Source organism: Manacus candei, unplaced genomic scaffold (genome assembly GCF_025592945.1).
Source record: "Manacus candei isolate 608988 ecotype Guabito, Panama unplaced genomic scaffold, ASM2559294v1 h1tg000180l, whole genome shotgun sequence".
NCBI classification, from domain to species: domain Eukaryota; kingdom Metazoa; phylum Chordata; class Aves; order Passeriformes; family Pipridae; genus Manacus; species Manacus candei.
The window spans coordinates 147,416-163,956 of NW_026138228.1; the positions used below are offsets into that span (position 1 = coordinate 147,416).

The following is a 16,541-nucleotide window of genomic DNA, read 5'->3' on the forward strand; positions in this document are numbered from 1 at the left end:
AGGGACGGGGACTCCACCCCCTCCCTGAGCAGCCCCTGCCAATGTCCGTGGGACACGGAGGCACTTGAGCCCAACCTCTGGCACAGCTCCCCCTGCTTTTGTCTAGGAGAGGGCAGGAGGTGGAGATGGACGAAGGGCAATCCCCTCCCTCACATCCCACGGCAAGAACCTCCCCAGCCCCACCAAGCCCAGAGCCAGGGACCCTTCCCAGGACCCCACAGGCACTTACAGCCTGAGCCTGAGCCGGAGTAGACGTCGTCCAGCTCATCGTCCCCAAAGGGATCGTCGTCCCCAGAGCCCTCCAGGTCCACGGGCCTCTCGTAGTTCTCATTGCGCCAGCGCTGAGCCTGGGGCCGAGGGGGACAGACAGTGAGCAGCTCCAACCCCCAGTCAGGGCCAGTGACACCAAAGCAGGGCCAGTGACACCCCAGACACAGCTCCAGCCCCACAAAACTAGTGCCAGTGACACCAAATCAGGGCCAGTGACACCCCAGAAACAGATCCAGCCTTACAAAACCAGCTCCAGCCCCACCAAAGCAGGGCCAGTGATACCCCAGAAATAGCTCCAGCCCCACAGATCAGGGCCAGTGCCACCCCAGACACAGCTCCAGCCCCACAAAACCAGCGCCAGTGACACCAAATCAGGGCCAGTGCCACCCCAGACACAGCTCCAGCCCCACAAAACCAGTGCCAGTGACACCAAATCAGTGCCAGTGCCACCCCAGACACAGCTCCAGCCCCACAAAACCAGTGCCAGTGACGCCCCGTGGGACAAGGCCCGGGTTAAACGCAGCAGGGAAAAGCAAGACCGAGGGAGCAGGAGCACAGACAACCCCCAGAGTCGTGTTTTCCCCCAAAAACAACTCCCAGCAGAACATTTTGTGGCGAGCTCGCGCCGACTCCGATGACATTTCCCATCGGAAAAAAAGCCCCTCTGGAAAAGGGGGCGGGGGGGGGGGGGCAAAAAACCCAGCGACTGCTTTTGGAAAGTGGCAGTAAAAGGCTCAGTCTGGTTCCCCAGCTGGCTGTTGTTTCGTTCCCGGTGATTTTCAGGCGTCCGGGCTCTGGTGTGACAGGAACACACCGTCAGCTGCCACAGCTTGGAAAGTCTGGATGTGAAACAATATCAGACTTCAAATATTCCCCCGCTCTGCGGTGCTGCTAAAACACGGCGAGCCCTCGCTAGCAGGGCTCTTAAACATCTTGTTTTGCAGATCAAAGTGTCTCCTGTTTGTGTTGCAAGGAAGCGGTTTGACACTTCATTACAAGGCAAACAAGGAGGCTTTGATCTGCGAGATCGCATCAGATGTTTCCATGTAACGAGCCAGGTTGGTGCTTCAATTTAAAATGAGGGGGTTGGAGGGTCCCCTTCCCCCTTCAGAGCCTTTTACCTCCTAAAAACAGCTCGGAGTTTCTTTGTTTTCATTCCAGTTTGGAACAAAAAGGAGTTTTGAGAAGTCGGGAGGTCTCATAACACGGAAATTTAGGACATAACTCGTGGTTTGTCCCCACAACCCTTCTCCTGGAGCCCGTCAGACAGCGAGGGAGGGAGAATCCCACGGGGAGATGCCCAGGGCTGGGAGGTGGGAGGACGATCCCAGGGGCTGTGAGCTGATCTCACGGTGCCCAAGGAGGTGTCTGCTGGCCAAACCCTGCCCAGGGGTCCTGCAGAGTTGCCCCCTGTGTCACCCGCTCCCGGTGACAGCGTGAGAACATTCCCGGGGCCATAAATCTCTCGGGAAGGTCAAGGGGAGTCGGGCTTTTAAGTGCCTGTCTCTCCTGGAAATGCCGCTGAGCTTTTCCCGGCTGGATCTGTCCCAGCTCTCCCCTGTCACTGCATCCCCTGGTTGTGTCCTGCCAGTCTCCAACACACCACAGGGTTTTCAAATCGCTGGGAAATTCAGCCTTTGCCCCAGAGACGAGGCACCATCCTGGAGTTTCAAACACTAAAGGAGTTTGTTTTCCATCAGAATTAATGCCCAGGGAGCTGGGGATTGCACAGCCCTTTGCTGAGCCACAGAGGCCAAACCCCTCTGTGGCACAGGGCTGGGGATGGCACCCAAAGGAACCCATAAATATGAGACAGGCCACCAAAACTGGTGGGGCAAATGCAAGGGAAAAAGTCAAGGACTGAGGGGCAGGAGGAAGAAACATTTGGGGCTGCTTTTATTTGCTTTTGGATGTTTTCACACCAAAAACATTGTGGCTCACCCAGAAATGAGGAGACCTCAGTGCAGGAGCCCCCCAGACCATCCCTGACCTCCAGAGAGCTCCCCCAGGGCTGGGTTCTCCCTGTGGGACCTCAAAGCCCTGCTGGAATGGGAACCACATGGATCCATCAAGCCTCTTCCTCCCTTCAATTGGGACCAGATGGGGCAGTTCCAGCCACCAGCTCCCCGTGCTGGGACCAGGAAACGAGAGTGGGAAGCACCAGCATGTCACAGCAGCTCCCATCCACCTCCCCATCCATCCATCCCACAGCTACCCATCCATCCATTCCCATCTATCCTTCCATCCACCCACCTATCCATTCAGCCTTCCTTTCATCCATCCATCCATCCATCCACCCCACATTCATCCCCATCCCCCATTCATCTGTCCCTCCATCCATCCCTCCATCCCTACCCCCACCCATTCATCCTTCCATCCATCCCTCCATCATCCATCCATCCATTCTTCCATCCTTCCATCCATCCCTCCATCCATCCTTCCATCCATCCATCCCTCCATCCTTCCATCCATCCATCCCTCCATCCTTCCATCCTTCCATCCATCCATCCATCCATCCATCCATCCATCCATCCATCCATCCCCCATCCATTCCCACTCCCCATCCATCCATCCATCCCTCCATCCTTCCATCCATCCATCCATCCCTCCATCCCTCCATCCATCCATCCATCCCTACATCCATCCATCCTTCCATCCATCCATCCATCCTTCCATCCATCCATCCATCCATCCTTCCATCCATCCCTCCATCCCCCATCCATTCCCATCCCCCATCCATCCATCCCCCATCCATGCACTGCATGTCCTGGATGTGCTTTGCTGGGATCAGAGCCCGGAGCAATGCTGTGAGGGACAATGTTCCAATGGCTCTGAGAACTGTCCAGCCCCAAATCCAACAGTGAACATTCCCACGAGGATAACACCGATGGATCCTCTGCTCCCACCCACTGCCTGTGGCTCCCTGACACGTCTGGAGCTGGGAACCTTCCCTCTGGCTGTGTCTCCTTCCAGATCCACCCCGTGCAAACACACGGGCAGCAGGATCTGTGCCACATCCCAGGGATCCCCTGGCAGCAGCAGGATCTGTGCCACATCCCAGGGATCCCCTGGCAGCAGCAGGATCTGTGCCACATCCCAGGGATCCACTGACAGCAGCAGGATCTGTGCCACATTCCAGGGATCCCCTGACAGCAGCAGGATCTGTGCCATATCCCAGAAATCCTCTGGCAGCAGCAGGATCTGTGCCACATTCCAGGGATCCCCTGACAGCAGCTGGATCTGTGCCATATCCCAGAAATCCTCTGGCAGCAGCAGGATCTGTGCCACATCCCAGGGATCCCCTGGCAGCAGCAGGATCTGTGCCACATCCCAGGGATCCACTGACAGCAGCAGGAACAACCTCACAGACACAAAACATCTCCCAGGGCCACAACACCCTAACCCTAACCCTAACCCCCCCTCCCGAGGTGAGGGAGGGCCCTGCCCCGCTGCCCCTCCCAGGAAGGGCACAGCTCTGCTCAGCCAGGGCTGTCCTGTGTGCATTCCAGAGGCTTGGAAGTTTATCCCGAGGAGGGAGGTGGCCCAGGGCCAGCCCCAGCTGCTGCCTGGCCAGCTCAGCGCGTGTAATACCAGTGACCAAGCACCACGCTGCAATGTTCACGGAGCTGCGGCATTCCCGCTGCTCAGGGGAGGGGAAATGTGGGATGGCAGAGCTTCCCTGCTCTTGCTCGTCCCCAGATCCCCGAGGCTGCTCCTCAGCCGCTCCCGTGTCCTGGGGGAGCCGGATACAAACCCACGGCGAGCAGTTACGGGTGCCGAGCAACCCTTTGCTCCTCCCAGCATCCTTCATCCCGGGATTTCAGCTGCCAGCAGCAGGCACGGGGGGACCTCAACCGCAGCAAGTACGGCCCCAGCCCAGCTTCTCAAAGCCTGGATTTGTAAAGCCTTGTGAGCCCTCTCCGGGTGTACCCGGTGCAGACGGGGGGGGGGTCGGGACGCGGCTGTTCCCAAAGAAGTCCCCTCCCGAGGTGCTGAGGTGGCTCTGCTCCCAGCCAGGCTGCCCCAGCCCCAGCCCGGATGGTGTCGGGTCAGGCTCGGGCAATAAATCTCGGGAGCGGTCGGTGTTTATTTGGATTTACGGCCGCTCGGATCGTTAATGCTCCGGTCACGGTCCCTTCTCCCTCCCCCCGGCAACGAGGGGCTGCTCCCCCTCGCCCGGCTGGGATGAAGGGGAGGGGAATGCTGAGTTCGCCAGCCCGGGAAATCGCAAATCACTCCGGACGGCAGCTCCCACCTCCCGACCCGGGGCTGCCTCCCCATCCGTCACAGCCCCCCTCGGGACCCGTCACAGCTTCCCCTGCCCACCCCTCACATCCCCCACGGCAGCAAAGCCGCAGCTGCCTGGATTTGTCCCAAAAGAGAAACTTCATCCAGACTTTATCCCTGACCCGGCAGGCTCCACGGGGCCCGAGGGAAGCCGGAGGGAGCCCCGGGTGTGCTGATCCATCCCCTGCAGCCCCCAGTCCCCTGGGAGGGGACTGTCCTACAGGAGGGATGGAGCTGCTGCCCCAGTGAGTGCTGCAGGACCCAAGGCAAGGTTTTCCGGGGCATTTTATGGATTTTATGCCTGTCTAGGGCCGGGGGGTCACACAAGCCACATCCACATTTTATGTCTGTCTGGGGGTCACAAAGCCACATCCACATCTGGCTCAGCCTCCTCCCGTGTCTGGGATGAGGGACACACTCCAGCTCTCCAGGTCCTCTGAGCAGCCTCTCCGGGTGTCCAAAACTGAGCCAGGCCGGTGAAGAATCCTCGGGGCAGGGAGCAAACCCCGGTGTGACGCCCATCCTGGCCCTGTTCCCTCTTCCCCACCCCCTGCCCCGCGGTGCCGAGGGCCGTTTATTAGCCAGCTCTGAGCCAAGGGCCAGCAGCTCCATCCCCGCAATTACAACTTCCCAGCTAATGGCTCTTGGCAGGGGTTCTCCAACCAGCTCAGCGCTGCCTCCCCCGCCCGCCTTCATTAGGGAAATTAAACCCGGGCTCGAGGCAAAGCCGCTGGAGGCACCGGGCTCACAATGGGCTGGGGGGGTGCATCACTTTTGGGGACGTCCAAGTCCGTGGGAGATGAAAAGGAGTGGGAAGGTTTAAATGTGCCCCGCGAGGTGCTGGCTCTGCACCAGGACTGTCCTGAGACAGGGAACTGCTCCTGTCACGTCCCTGTGCCCCTTGAGCCACCACTGCTGTGCCACGGGGACAGATCCGGCTCTGGCACCGTCCAGAACCCTGATCCCACTCCCCCAGCGTCCAGAAAGGTCACGGATCTGCTGCTGTAAAAGCGAGCCTTGATGCACAGCAGACTCCACAGGGCAGGGCCGGAAAGTCCCATTTCAATGAATGTTCCTTCAGTGCTCGAAATGACCCAAAATAAATGCCAGACACAAAGGATTCGGATCTCAGCGGTGACGTGGGAACTACAGTGAGCTTGGATAAAAAACACATCCCCCACTCCATCCCAGAGGACCCTTTTCCAGCCCTTCACAGGGCCGAGCAGGACCAGCAGGTGATGGTACCCACCCACCACTCACTTCCCCCTTCACCTCTGCTCCCCAGCCTGGCTGGACTGGCCAGGAACAACAGTCAAGGGGCCTCAACAGCACAAATCACACCCAAATCCTGCACGAAGAGCCTTGGAAAGCAAGAGAGAGCTCAGCCCCTTTGGCTTGGAGCATCAGAGCCGAGCAGGGGGATTAGAGAGGCTTCAGTCTCTCTCCATTGTCCACACACCTCACCCACCCAGCACAGCCCCTTCCCTCCCTCTTCTCTCCCTTTATCGAGGTGGGTGACACCATTTTACAGGTGAAAAAATGTAAATTTGGGGTAAGGGGTCTCACTCAGCCCCCCCCCCCCCCCCCCAAATTCTCTGTGTGCACCAGGGAATTTGGGAGAAAAAGATGAGGAAAACAGGGCACAGGAGGGACCCTCCCACCACCGTCATGGGTGATACAAAGATGCTCCTACAGAGCCCTCTGTGTCTCTGTGCTTGTCCGGGGGGGCTGATCTGGGGCTGTTCCCCCCAAATTCCCTGTTCCCCCTAAATTCCCTCCCCTCCCCCTTCTCCAGGCAGGGAGGGTCAGGGTGTCACATTTTTGAGGGTGTTACATTTTTGAGGGTGTTATATTTTTGAGGGTGTTCCCACTCCTCAGAAGGGCTTTTGCAGACCCTTAAAATCCCCCGAAGGTGGAACCCAGATCGTGCTGCCGTGGCAAAAACGCTCTCGAGTGCCGAGCGTTTCAGCCCGGGAGGGAGATAAATCAATCCATCTTTAAGCACCGGGAGAGGCTGGGGAACCTCCCTGGGATGCTCCCAGGCCCTTCAGCCGGTAGCCAACGGCATGGCAACGGTCGCCATGGCAACCGCCTCCTCCATGGCGACGCATCCCGCTGGAGCGAGGATGGGTGGTGTCCTCCAGCACATCCACCCGAGCCGGGGCTGGGGGCTGCTTCCCCCTCAGCTGGGGCTGGGGCCTGCTTCCTGAGGGCTGGAATTAAGTAGCCTCATGGGATGGGATCCGGGGGGAGAGAGGGAGGTGTCCAAAACCACGGAGCAGCTCCCGAGGGAGCGGTTCAGGTGGGGGGAGAATCCTGACCGAAGTCGTGGAATCTGCTGCCTGCGGGACTTTGTGGAGGGTGGGAGCATCACCCCCTGTCCCAGCAGACTGGGAGGGATCTGCCCCAGGCTGTGGGTGATCCCAGCCCTCCTGGCTTGTGCATGGAAGCTCAGGAGTTTTCCCCGAGGGAATCGGAGAGGAAATAAAAACCTGACGTGAAATGTGGTGGTGCCCAAGGCAGCCAGGACACAGGTTGGGGTTGTGCCTGGTGGGGTGGCCAAGTCCTTTCCCTGGCACGTGTGGCAGCATCCACGGAGAGCAGAGATGAACAATTCCAGAGGGGTGAACCCCAGGAAAGCACAGCATTCCAAGGAGCCCCCACATCTCCTCCCTCCAGGTCCAGCATCGCGTCCCGAGGAGCCCCCGGGCCTCTTCCTGCACCACACGTGGGGCTGGAGATCAGGAGGCTCCTGCCAGGAGAAGACCTGGCATGGCAGGCTGGGGAGGGAGGGATTGCATCCCATGGAATGGATGAAATGGGTCTGTGCCCACCCAGCAGCCTCTGGCACATCTGGGGCATGAGATGGGGCCCAGGCAGGGGAAAGGATGGGTGTGGAGAGCAACAGCAGGGACACAGGGGTGCTCCACATCCCAACAGCCAGGCAGGGAGAGAGGGAACGGGGGATGGAAGCACCTGGAGAACGGGCCAAGGCTGTGCAGGAGAGCACAAGGACCAGCTCCATGTCCCCCAGGTTCTTGTCTCTGCCTCCCAACTTTTTCCCATTCTGGTTCCAAACCCACAGCAAAACTAAAAAACAAAGTCCCAAAGTCTGTTTAGATTCCAAGCCAGCTCTGGGAAGCCCAAATCCCTGCTCCCAGAGCAGCCCCTCAGCCCTGGGGGCCACAGGGGCATGGGGAGAGGACAAGGCTGGTCCTGCCAGGATGGAGTGATGCCAATGGGCAGGAAAAAACAGCACCCTGGGCTGTGTCCCTTGAGGGTGATGCTGGATCTGAGCACACTGGAAAGCTTGGAAGGACACAGCCAGGGTCAGCAATCCATCAGGGACCCAAAGCCTCGTGCTCCGGGAAAACACATTTACACTTAGAACACATCACGGGAAAAATGTTGCTTATTTCAATATTTTCCATGAGATATTTTCACCCCTTGAAAGCCCTTTTCTGGTGTTTTATATAGAAAACCTCAATAACTCATCCCAACATGTGACTTAGGGACACTGTAAACAGCTGAAATAATATTAACTCTCACATGAAACTGGAATGAAAACATTGTTTCTTGAACCTTAAAACACTCCACAATTCTTTTTCCTGCTACAAAACATTGCTGAATTTCCACTCTTCCATCCAAGGCTGGGAGAGCTAAAAATAGGTCTGTTGGAAAGCAGCAAAGTGGAGTCACCAGGAGCTGCTGCTTGGGGAAAACACCTCCATGTCCCATCAGACACAGGATCAGGGAATCAACCAGGTTGGAAAAGACCTCGGGGATCATCAACCTGTGACTCAAGCCCACCTTGTCACCCAGCCCATGGCACTGAGTGGCACGTCCAGTCTCTGCTTAAACACCTTAAACAGGTTGGACTCGATGATCCCCGAGGTCTTTTCCAACCTTGTGTGATCCTGGTGGGAGTGGGGCTGGGTGCTCACACCGCTGGAGATCCCACTCCCAGGACGTGATGGGAGCACCAGCCAGTTGTTTTGTGTAAGTTCATTGTTCCTCAGCTTAATTAAGCCCCTGACTAACAGCTGCCCAGACCCCGGCGCATTCTGGATTTAATAGGTCGCTTATTTCATGCAAGTAAAATAATCATTAACGTTTAGCGAGGAGCAGCAATTATTCTGGCTTTGTATCGACTCCCCGCTGCCAACACGGAGAATGGGAGGAGAATGGAGCGGGGCTGGATGTGGGAACATCCCCAAAAGGGACACAGGCACTCCTGAGTGTTCACCATCCCTCAGGGAATATCAAGAAGCACCGAGTCCAGGCGCCCTGGATCAGGCTCAGCTCTTCAAACAGCATCTCCTCCTCCTCCTCCCGGGTTTTGCCTGCCTCCACCGTCATTTTTTATCCCAGTTCTTCCATGGATTAGTGCCAGATCTCACCCCCCAGCACAACAAATATCCCCGAGCCGGGGCTGGCACGAACAGCAGCGAATCTCCCGGCGTGAATTGTCTCTCCCACCTCTCCCGGCACACTCCGCCCTCCACCTCCGGGAGCCGCAGCGGAGACACCCAAACACACAAACAGAAGCCCTCACCTCCCGCTGCCTGCACAGAAGAGGCCCGGCCGAGCCCAGGGAGGCCCTGGGGTCGCATCAGCCCCGAGGTGGCTCCTCTGGGGTGGAAGGTGTCCCCCCCCAAGCCCTAAAAGTACCCCAAAGACCCCCCCGTGTTTGGCTCCCTTGCATCCCCAGCGGCTCAAAAGGTGGCACTTCACCCCTCAGCTGAGGTTTGGGGGTTTGGCCAGAGCTGAGGGAGCCCTGGTGAGGGTGATGCTGGTGGAGCTGGGAAGGGAGCAGGAGGGTTCCCAAAGTCCCCGGAGCCCTGGATGCTGCTGGTGGAGCTGGCAAGGGAGCAGGAGGGTTCCCAAAGTCCGGCTGAGGCGGCAGAGGGAAAGAGCCAAGACAAAGCTGAGCTCTACAGACCCCCCCCGGGTCCCCAGGGGTGTGGAGAGCCCTGTGCCTGGAGCACCCACTCCCCAAAACACCCCAAACCCACAGTGCCCTCCATCCCCCTGTCCAGAGCACCCCACTGATCCCTGGGGGCGATGGGAACAGCCTGCCTGGGATGGGGCAAACCCGCGGGCTGGGCAGAGCATGGCACACGGGGCACCCGCCCCCCCTGCCCTGCCCCACCTCCCCGCTCCAGCTGGCCAGGCCCGGCTCTTTTCCACCCCGAGGATTCACTCCAGACTCATTAATTCCCGAGGGCTTGCACATTGCCATGGCGACGCAGGCATTCCCTGGAAAATCCTGCCCTCCCTGGCACAGTCCTGCCCTCCCCGGCTGCCCACAGAGCCCGGAGCAGCACCCAGGGATGCTCAGGGTGGGTCTCCGCCCCCGGGACCCCCCTCCCGGCGGTGGGAGCCGCCGTCTCCAGCAGGAGCTCCCCCACTCATTAGGGCATTGATTTAATTTGCTCTGCTCCGTAATCCTATTGCAGCTTTAACGTGCAAAACTGTCTCGAGCTTTTCTCACCTTCCACAAAGGCTCGTTTCAGAGCTCCCTCGCCTCCCTGAGACTCCAAAAAGCTGCAAAATAGGACTTTATGTATATATAAATTCATTCTTTTTCCTGCCCTTCCTCGAGGCTCGGCACAGGAACGGCTGCTGTGTCTGTTAAACACCTTCCCGACGGCCTTTAACACCTTCCAAACGGCCTCCTCGGCTGCCGGAGGGTGAGAATTGGCACTCTGGGATTCACACATTCCCCGTCTCGCCTGGGGCTCCTCCAGGGAGAGCCGCGGGTGTGGATGTGCCCCAGGAGAAGGTGGTCCCGTGCTCCCCACCCAGGCCGTGGAGGTGGAGTTTGGCCAAGGCCAACACCTAATCCATGGTCACCCCGTGCCTCAGTTTACCCACCTCCAAAACAGTGCCACTAATTCAGGGGAGGGATGAGAAGGGGCAGGGGCTGCTCTCCCATGCCTGGGGGGGGGGGGGGTTGGGGACCAGGATCCATCTCTGCAGAGGGACATCCACGGCTCAAACCCTCACCCCCACATCTGCTGTCCCAGCAGCTCATGTTTCCCTGCTCCCCCCGCTCTCCCAGATGGAATTCTGGGCTCAAAGTCAGAGTTTCCCCCCAGCCAGACCTATAAAAGTCCACCCAGGGATGGTGGAGAGGCCAAGGGGAGAAGGAACCTGGATTGTGTCATGTCTGGTGGTGCCTGCAGTGAGGAGACCTTTCCTTTTCCTTTTATTTTTTCATGATTCTCCCTTTATTTTTTTCCTTTATTCTTAACTTGTTCTTGTAGCCCCTCAATTCCCCAGGGCACTGACTGAACCTCTTGCCTCTCCCAGAAAAGACACACAGAGAAAAAAAGCTCATTTCCAGCCCCTTTTAGTGGAAAGACCAGAAATTTCCACCTCAATCCCCCAAAACTAGAAGCAAAAAAATCCCCCATGCAAAAAAATCGAGATGCCAGAAGAGCTCAAAGGAAAGTTTTGCACACCCAGAAAATAAACCTGATGATGAGGAGCTGTGAGGGCACAGGGGTGGGGAAGAACTGGCTGGAGAGCAGCCTCCCCTCTCCTAATTACTCCTTGATCACCCCTGAGAGGCTTTTGGTGGGGACCTGAACTAATTATTGCCGCTTCCCATGGCACCTCCGTTCATCCTCCTGCCTGCTGCCCGTGGAAGAGAGGTGAAAACAAACAGCTCCCTGGTTATCTCGGCCTCGTGAGGGGCTTTTTCCAAACCCCAGGGAGCAGCTGATTCCCTCGGGAGCTCCCTCCAGCCTCCCAAAGCCACCGGCAGCCCCAGCACAGCCCTGCTGGGAGCCGGGTGGTTTTTTGGCGACAGCTTGAGCTGCACCCAAATCTCCCAGACAGATGGTTGGGCTGATTACACACTTCCCAGGTCACCCGAGGGCACCCCTGGCATTTCCACAGGCCCACCAGCTCCAGAACGACAGAAAACACGGATCCTCCCAGCCTCACATAGGGAAGGAGCTTTTTTTCCCCCCTTTTCCACCGTTTTTGCTGCCAAGGGGAGCCCGTTTCTTCCCCTGGCAGCTGGAAAAACACCAGTGCCCATGAGCCCCGTGGAGAAATCCCCTCTCCAGGCTCGGTTTTCCTTTCCAACTCCAGCAGTGGGAAGGGGGAAGGAAAAATAGGTGCTGGGATGGTTTGCAGCCTCAGACACTGGAACCCTTGTTCTCCACTGGCCGCTGCACGGCCGGAGAGGGGGAAACCTAATCCTGCTCCCTCCCTGCTTGGAATTCCCGGCTCTCCCGTGTCACAGCACCGACAGGGCAGGCAGGAGCACTCAGAATATCCGGGAGGTGCCAGCCCTGTGGACTCAAGGATTTAACAGCCTGTGTATTAAAGCAAGGCGGGGATGGAGAGAGGTTTTCCATGTTCCTCGCTCCCAGCTCCCCTGGTTTTGTGAGCCCCTAAAGTGGGATGGAGCCCGGAGAGGGATTTGATCCTTGTCGAGGACAAAATCCCAAAGCAAAACCCACATGGGATGTGGGGAAGAGAAGGTTAATCCTTGTCGGAAACCACGCCTGAGGACAAGATCCTAAAGCAAAACCCACATGGGATGTGGGGAAGAGGGGGTTAATCCTTGTCGAAACCACGCCTGAGGACAAGATCCTAAAGCAAAACCCACTTGGGATGGGAGGGGGAGCACACTGGGATGCAGGGACGACGCTGGGACCGGCGGGTGCAGTGAATTCCCGGGAACGCCGTGCCACCCTCCCCGGGGGGGAGGCTCCCGATCCCGAGAGTTAATCCATCAACGCTTCAAAGACGTGCAAATGCCAAGTGTAGACACTTAACCACCCGATTTTTCACACCCCGAAAATAGAGCGCGGGGCGCTCGGGCTCGGAGCACCCCGGGGCTGGAGCTGCCGAGGGGGTGGGAACACCCCGGGAACACCCCGGGAACGCTCCGGCTCCCGGAGCGCAGGGAAAGCGCTTCCCACCGCCAGGAGTAACCCAATTTCTGCTGTCTGGCCTCATCACTCAGCTCTCCAGAGGAATTAGAGCAGGGTGGGGAGCTCGCAGCGGACTCCCCGCCGTGCCCAGGGGTGGCAGGTGATGCCACAGCACAGGGAAAGCCCAGCAGCCGCCTGGGGCCACATCCTGCCTCTGCCCACAGCCAGGCAGAGGTGGCTGAGGTCAAAAAAAATCATTTAATCCGCATTTTCCAGCTGTGAAAAAAAACCAGCTCATCACCCTCCAAAGGTGCTCAGGAGCAGGTCGGCATTTCCGACTCCCTGCAGAGCTCGAATTAGGAGGGAGGAAAAAAAAAGCTATTTCCTCTTTCTAGTCCACACACAAAGAGCCTTCAACCTTTATTTATCTGCCCTGAACTTTATCTGCTGCAGTTATTCGTCTGGAAATGCAATTAATCTCCTTTAGGATGAGTGGCCGCTCCCCTCGCCCTACCCAGGGGTGCTCAGCACTCAAACCTGACGTGGGATAAAGGCAAATAAAATCGGAATTAAAAAAAAAAACAAACCAAAACAAAACCCTCAAATCAAACAAACAAACCAACCAAACAAACCCCACAAACTCCAATAAAAATAACAATAAAACTCCCAAAACAAAAAACCCAAAATCAAACAAACCAACCAAACGAACCAACTCCACAAACTCCAATACAAATAACAATAAAACCCCCCAAACAAAACACTTTTCCCTGCACGGGGCAGCTTTTTTTAAAAAAATCCGGGGTTTTGGATGTTAATCCTGTTTCGTGCAGAGGGAGGAGGGACGGGACAGCCCCCGGCAATGGGGTGACCCCAAATGCAGCCCCCACTGGAACACTGGGATGTGGTTCCCAGCGTTTCTCCCGTCTGGAAGCGCTTAGCTCTGCCCCACACCAATAAAGCTCAGGTTTCAACATGAAAGGAAACGTCTGGGATGTGCCACAGAGCAGAGCCCTGACCCGAGCTTTGCCCAGCTCCGGTTACTGCTCCCGGCCCCGCTGGGCTCGGCTTACCGGGGAAATAAAAGAGCCGGAGGCTTCCAACCTCCGAAAGGAGCAAAACCTCTGCCAAGGGACAAACCCGCTCCCTGCTCCCCCCGCCCCACGCCGGGAATGGGGCATTCGGGGGCCTTTTAGTGGGAAATGTTCCCAGGTCTCCCGTCCCTGGGGGAGGGGGGAGGTGTGAGCGGGGGTTACGCTGCTGGAAGGAGTGGATCAAATATTTATAGAGCCCGTGTTTCCTGCCCCAGGACGAAGCCCTTTTAGTGCAACAGAGCCAAAACTGAGCCCTTCCCACTCCGCCTTCCCCGGGATAATTACCCCGGTACAGTCACGGGAGGGCAGAGCTTCAGCACTCACCACGGAGACAAAACCCAGCGGCCTCAGGGCAGCACCGACCAAGCAGCACCAGCCCCAGAGCTCAGAGGACAAGAGGGTTTGCATTTTGATTCCCACCACCCATCTGCCCAGCCCAGCATCGGTGGGCCCAGAGAAAGAGCCCCTCTGTGCCACTGGCCTGGGGAGCTGCTGGGACACCCCGGGATCCTCAGGGCTCCTTGCCTCCTCCTCTGGGTGGGATCTTTCCATCCTCACAGCAGCTCTTCAGTTTTGTCACATTTGTTCAATACTGGGAGGGAATTGTTCCCTGGGAGGGTGGGGAGGCCCTGGCACAGGTTGCCCAGAGAAGCTGTGGCTGCCCCTGGATCCCTGGAAGTGTCCAAGGCCAGGTTGGAGCAACCTGGGCTGGTGGAAGGTGTCCCTGCCCATGGCAGGGTTTGCTGGACTGAATGACCTTTGAAGTTCCTTCCAACCCAAACCATTCCAAAATTCCATGGCACTGTGAAGCAGCAGGACCATGAGCACTGGTGGAGTCTGCACATGCTGGAGCTGGTATCTGTGGTGGTCTGGAGGGAAATGCCCCTTACAGGGCCTCTGCTGGGTGCCTCCACCTCACCCATCCCAAAACACTTTTGGATGGAAGGGGAAAAACACCCTCCTCTGCTTGACAGGGAGAGAGAAACTGAGGCAGAGCAAGGGACTGGACAGCAGTGGCAGAGTCCAGCATGTTCTTAATAAGGGCAGCCTTTGCTCTCCTCCACCTTCCCAAGCTGGCCAGGGTCAGACAGACCCAGCAGGACATCCCAGTGCCTGGGGCTGCCAGTGGGAAGCATCTCCAAGTCCTTGTTCTCCCACCTTTCCATCACCCCTTGGTCAAATCCCTTTGCTTTCCTCCTGCAGACGGGTCACTTGGGCAGCAGGAAGGATTTGTACCCCTTCAACTCTTGCAAGAGCCCAGGGCAGCTCTGTGCCCCAGCAGGGAAGCCAGGATGGGTGCTGGGTGCTGGTCCCACTGGGTGCTGGGTGCTGGTCCCACTGGGTGCTGGTCCCACTGGGTGCACCAGCAAGAAGGACAGACACCCAACATCATTCCCTTCTCCTTGGGGAGAGGAAATGTTGTGTTTCCCAAGGAGAGGAGATCTCCAGGGGCTGGAGGCAGCGGTCAGGGGTCCTGATGTCCATCCCCCATGGAAGGATGAATCCTGGGAATGGCTGAAGGCAAATCCCTGCTGCCCACAGAGCTGAGCATCTCCAACCTGGGGGACATCAAAGGGTCCTGCCAGCAGGATGGGGGTGGCTGCAGTGACCCAGGGGAGAATCCCATGTGGGAGTGGGAGCATCCCCTCCAGCATTCCCATGGGGAAATGGAGTCACAAAGCAGCCAGGAAGCATCTCCCCAAAAGCTTTCAATAGCCTGGGAGAGCATCCAGGAATCCTGGCCTACATCTCACACCACCTCTCCTTGGGGGATGTGGAAAGCCAAAATTCAGGATGCCACGACCTGATCCAGCATCTCTGCCAAGGCACTCCCAGTACTGTCCAGCCCCACTGCAGGGATGGGGCATCACGGAAAACAAAACAAAAAAGGGGGGGAAAAACATCAGAGAGGGGAAAAAAAAAAAGCACTTTTCAGCTCACCAGTTGGTTTTCTTTTTTTTTTCTTTTTTTTTCTTTTTTTTTTCAGATCTAAAATTGATTAAAATAAACCCAGTGATCTGACTGAGCCGTTTCTATTTAGGACCCGAATAAAGACTTGTGAGCCCAAAAGCTTATCTGCTTTGGAGCTTTTTTTCCCCAACCATATCAGTTGCTCTAATAAAAGATCCGGCCTCTCCCTGGCAGCCTCCCCACACTCACATCCCTCCAACTGCCACAGTTCCAAACGTCCAACCACCCCCACCACGGATTCCTCCTCTGGCTGAGGTGCCCGACTGCTGCTGCTCAGCAGAGGAGCAACAAGGTTCCAACTCGCCCACAGCTGCTGCTTGACTTGCAAAAATCAATTAGTAAACAGCAAGAATTTGTGGTCAAAAATCTGCCTCCTGCTCCCTGTTTGTTTTCAGGGGTGGTGGAGGTTTTCCCAGCCCTGCACAGTGCCCTCTCTCCATGGGAACACCTCCACTGTCCCACTGGGGGGGATGTTGTCACAGGTTGGATGCACCAGAACTACATTTTTGCCCTTAAGGGGTCTAAAGAGAAACCTGGAGCCTCCCCCAGCAGGCCCCCACAAATCCTGGGCACCTGCCCAGCACCAGGAATGATGCTGGAAAAGCCATGGGAGGTGATTTGTGTGCAAAGGGAACAGCAAGGCCACAGCCCAGCCAGGGGTGAAGGGGGTTGCTGGGCTGTGTCTGGGTCACCTTGACCATCTTCCTGTGTGTGGGGACAGTGGGAGATCCAAGGAAGCAGAACTGTGCTGAGAAACCTGTTGGGATGCTCTGACAGGGTTTCACAGAAACCTGGAATACCCTGAGCTGGAAGGGACCCACAAAGACCATCCAGTCCAACCCCTGGCCCTGCACAGACACCCCAACAATCCCACCCTGTCCCTCAGAGCGTTGTCCAAACCCTCCTGGAGCTCTGGCAGCCTTGGGGCTGTGCCCACTGCCCTGGGGAGGGGTTGTTCCCTGGGAATGTAGGACCCAAACCCTGGTGATGGAGAGGGGACTGTAGTCCCACAGACCAGCTTTCCCTG

General features: G+C 57.3%; 1 protein-coding gene across 2 annotated transcripts in view; it reads right to left on the reverse strand.

Moving 5' to 3' along the window:
- Window positions 1-16,541, reverse strand: part of SDC3 (syndecan 3) — a 49,782-nt gene that overhangs the window by 9,884 nt on the left and 23,357 nt on the right. Inside the window, exons 1-2 of one of the 2 annotated variants that reach the window (XM_051773944.1) lie at window positions 10,052-10,211; window positions 230-347 (exon numbers count right to left, since the gene is read on the reverse strand). Coding sequence is in view for 1 of the 2 variants with exons in the window: in XM_051773943.1 (XP_051629903.1) it covers window positions 230-347 (118 nt within the window). In the remaining variant the exon portion in view is untranslated. Of the gene's footprint in view, window positions 1-229; window positions 348-10,051; window positions 10,212-16,541 lie in introns of those variants that run through there. The other variant, XM_051773943.1, reaches the window with a different exon arrangement.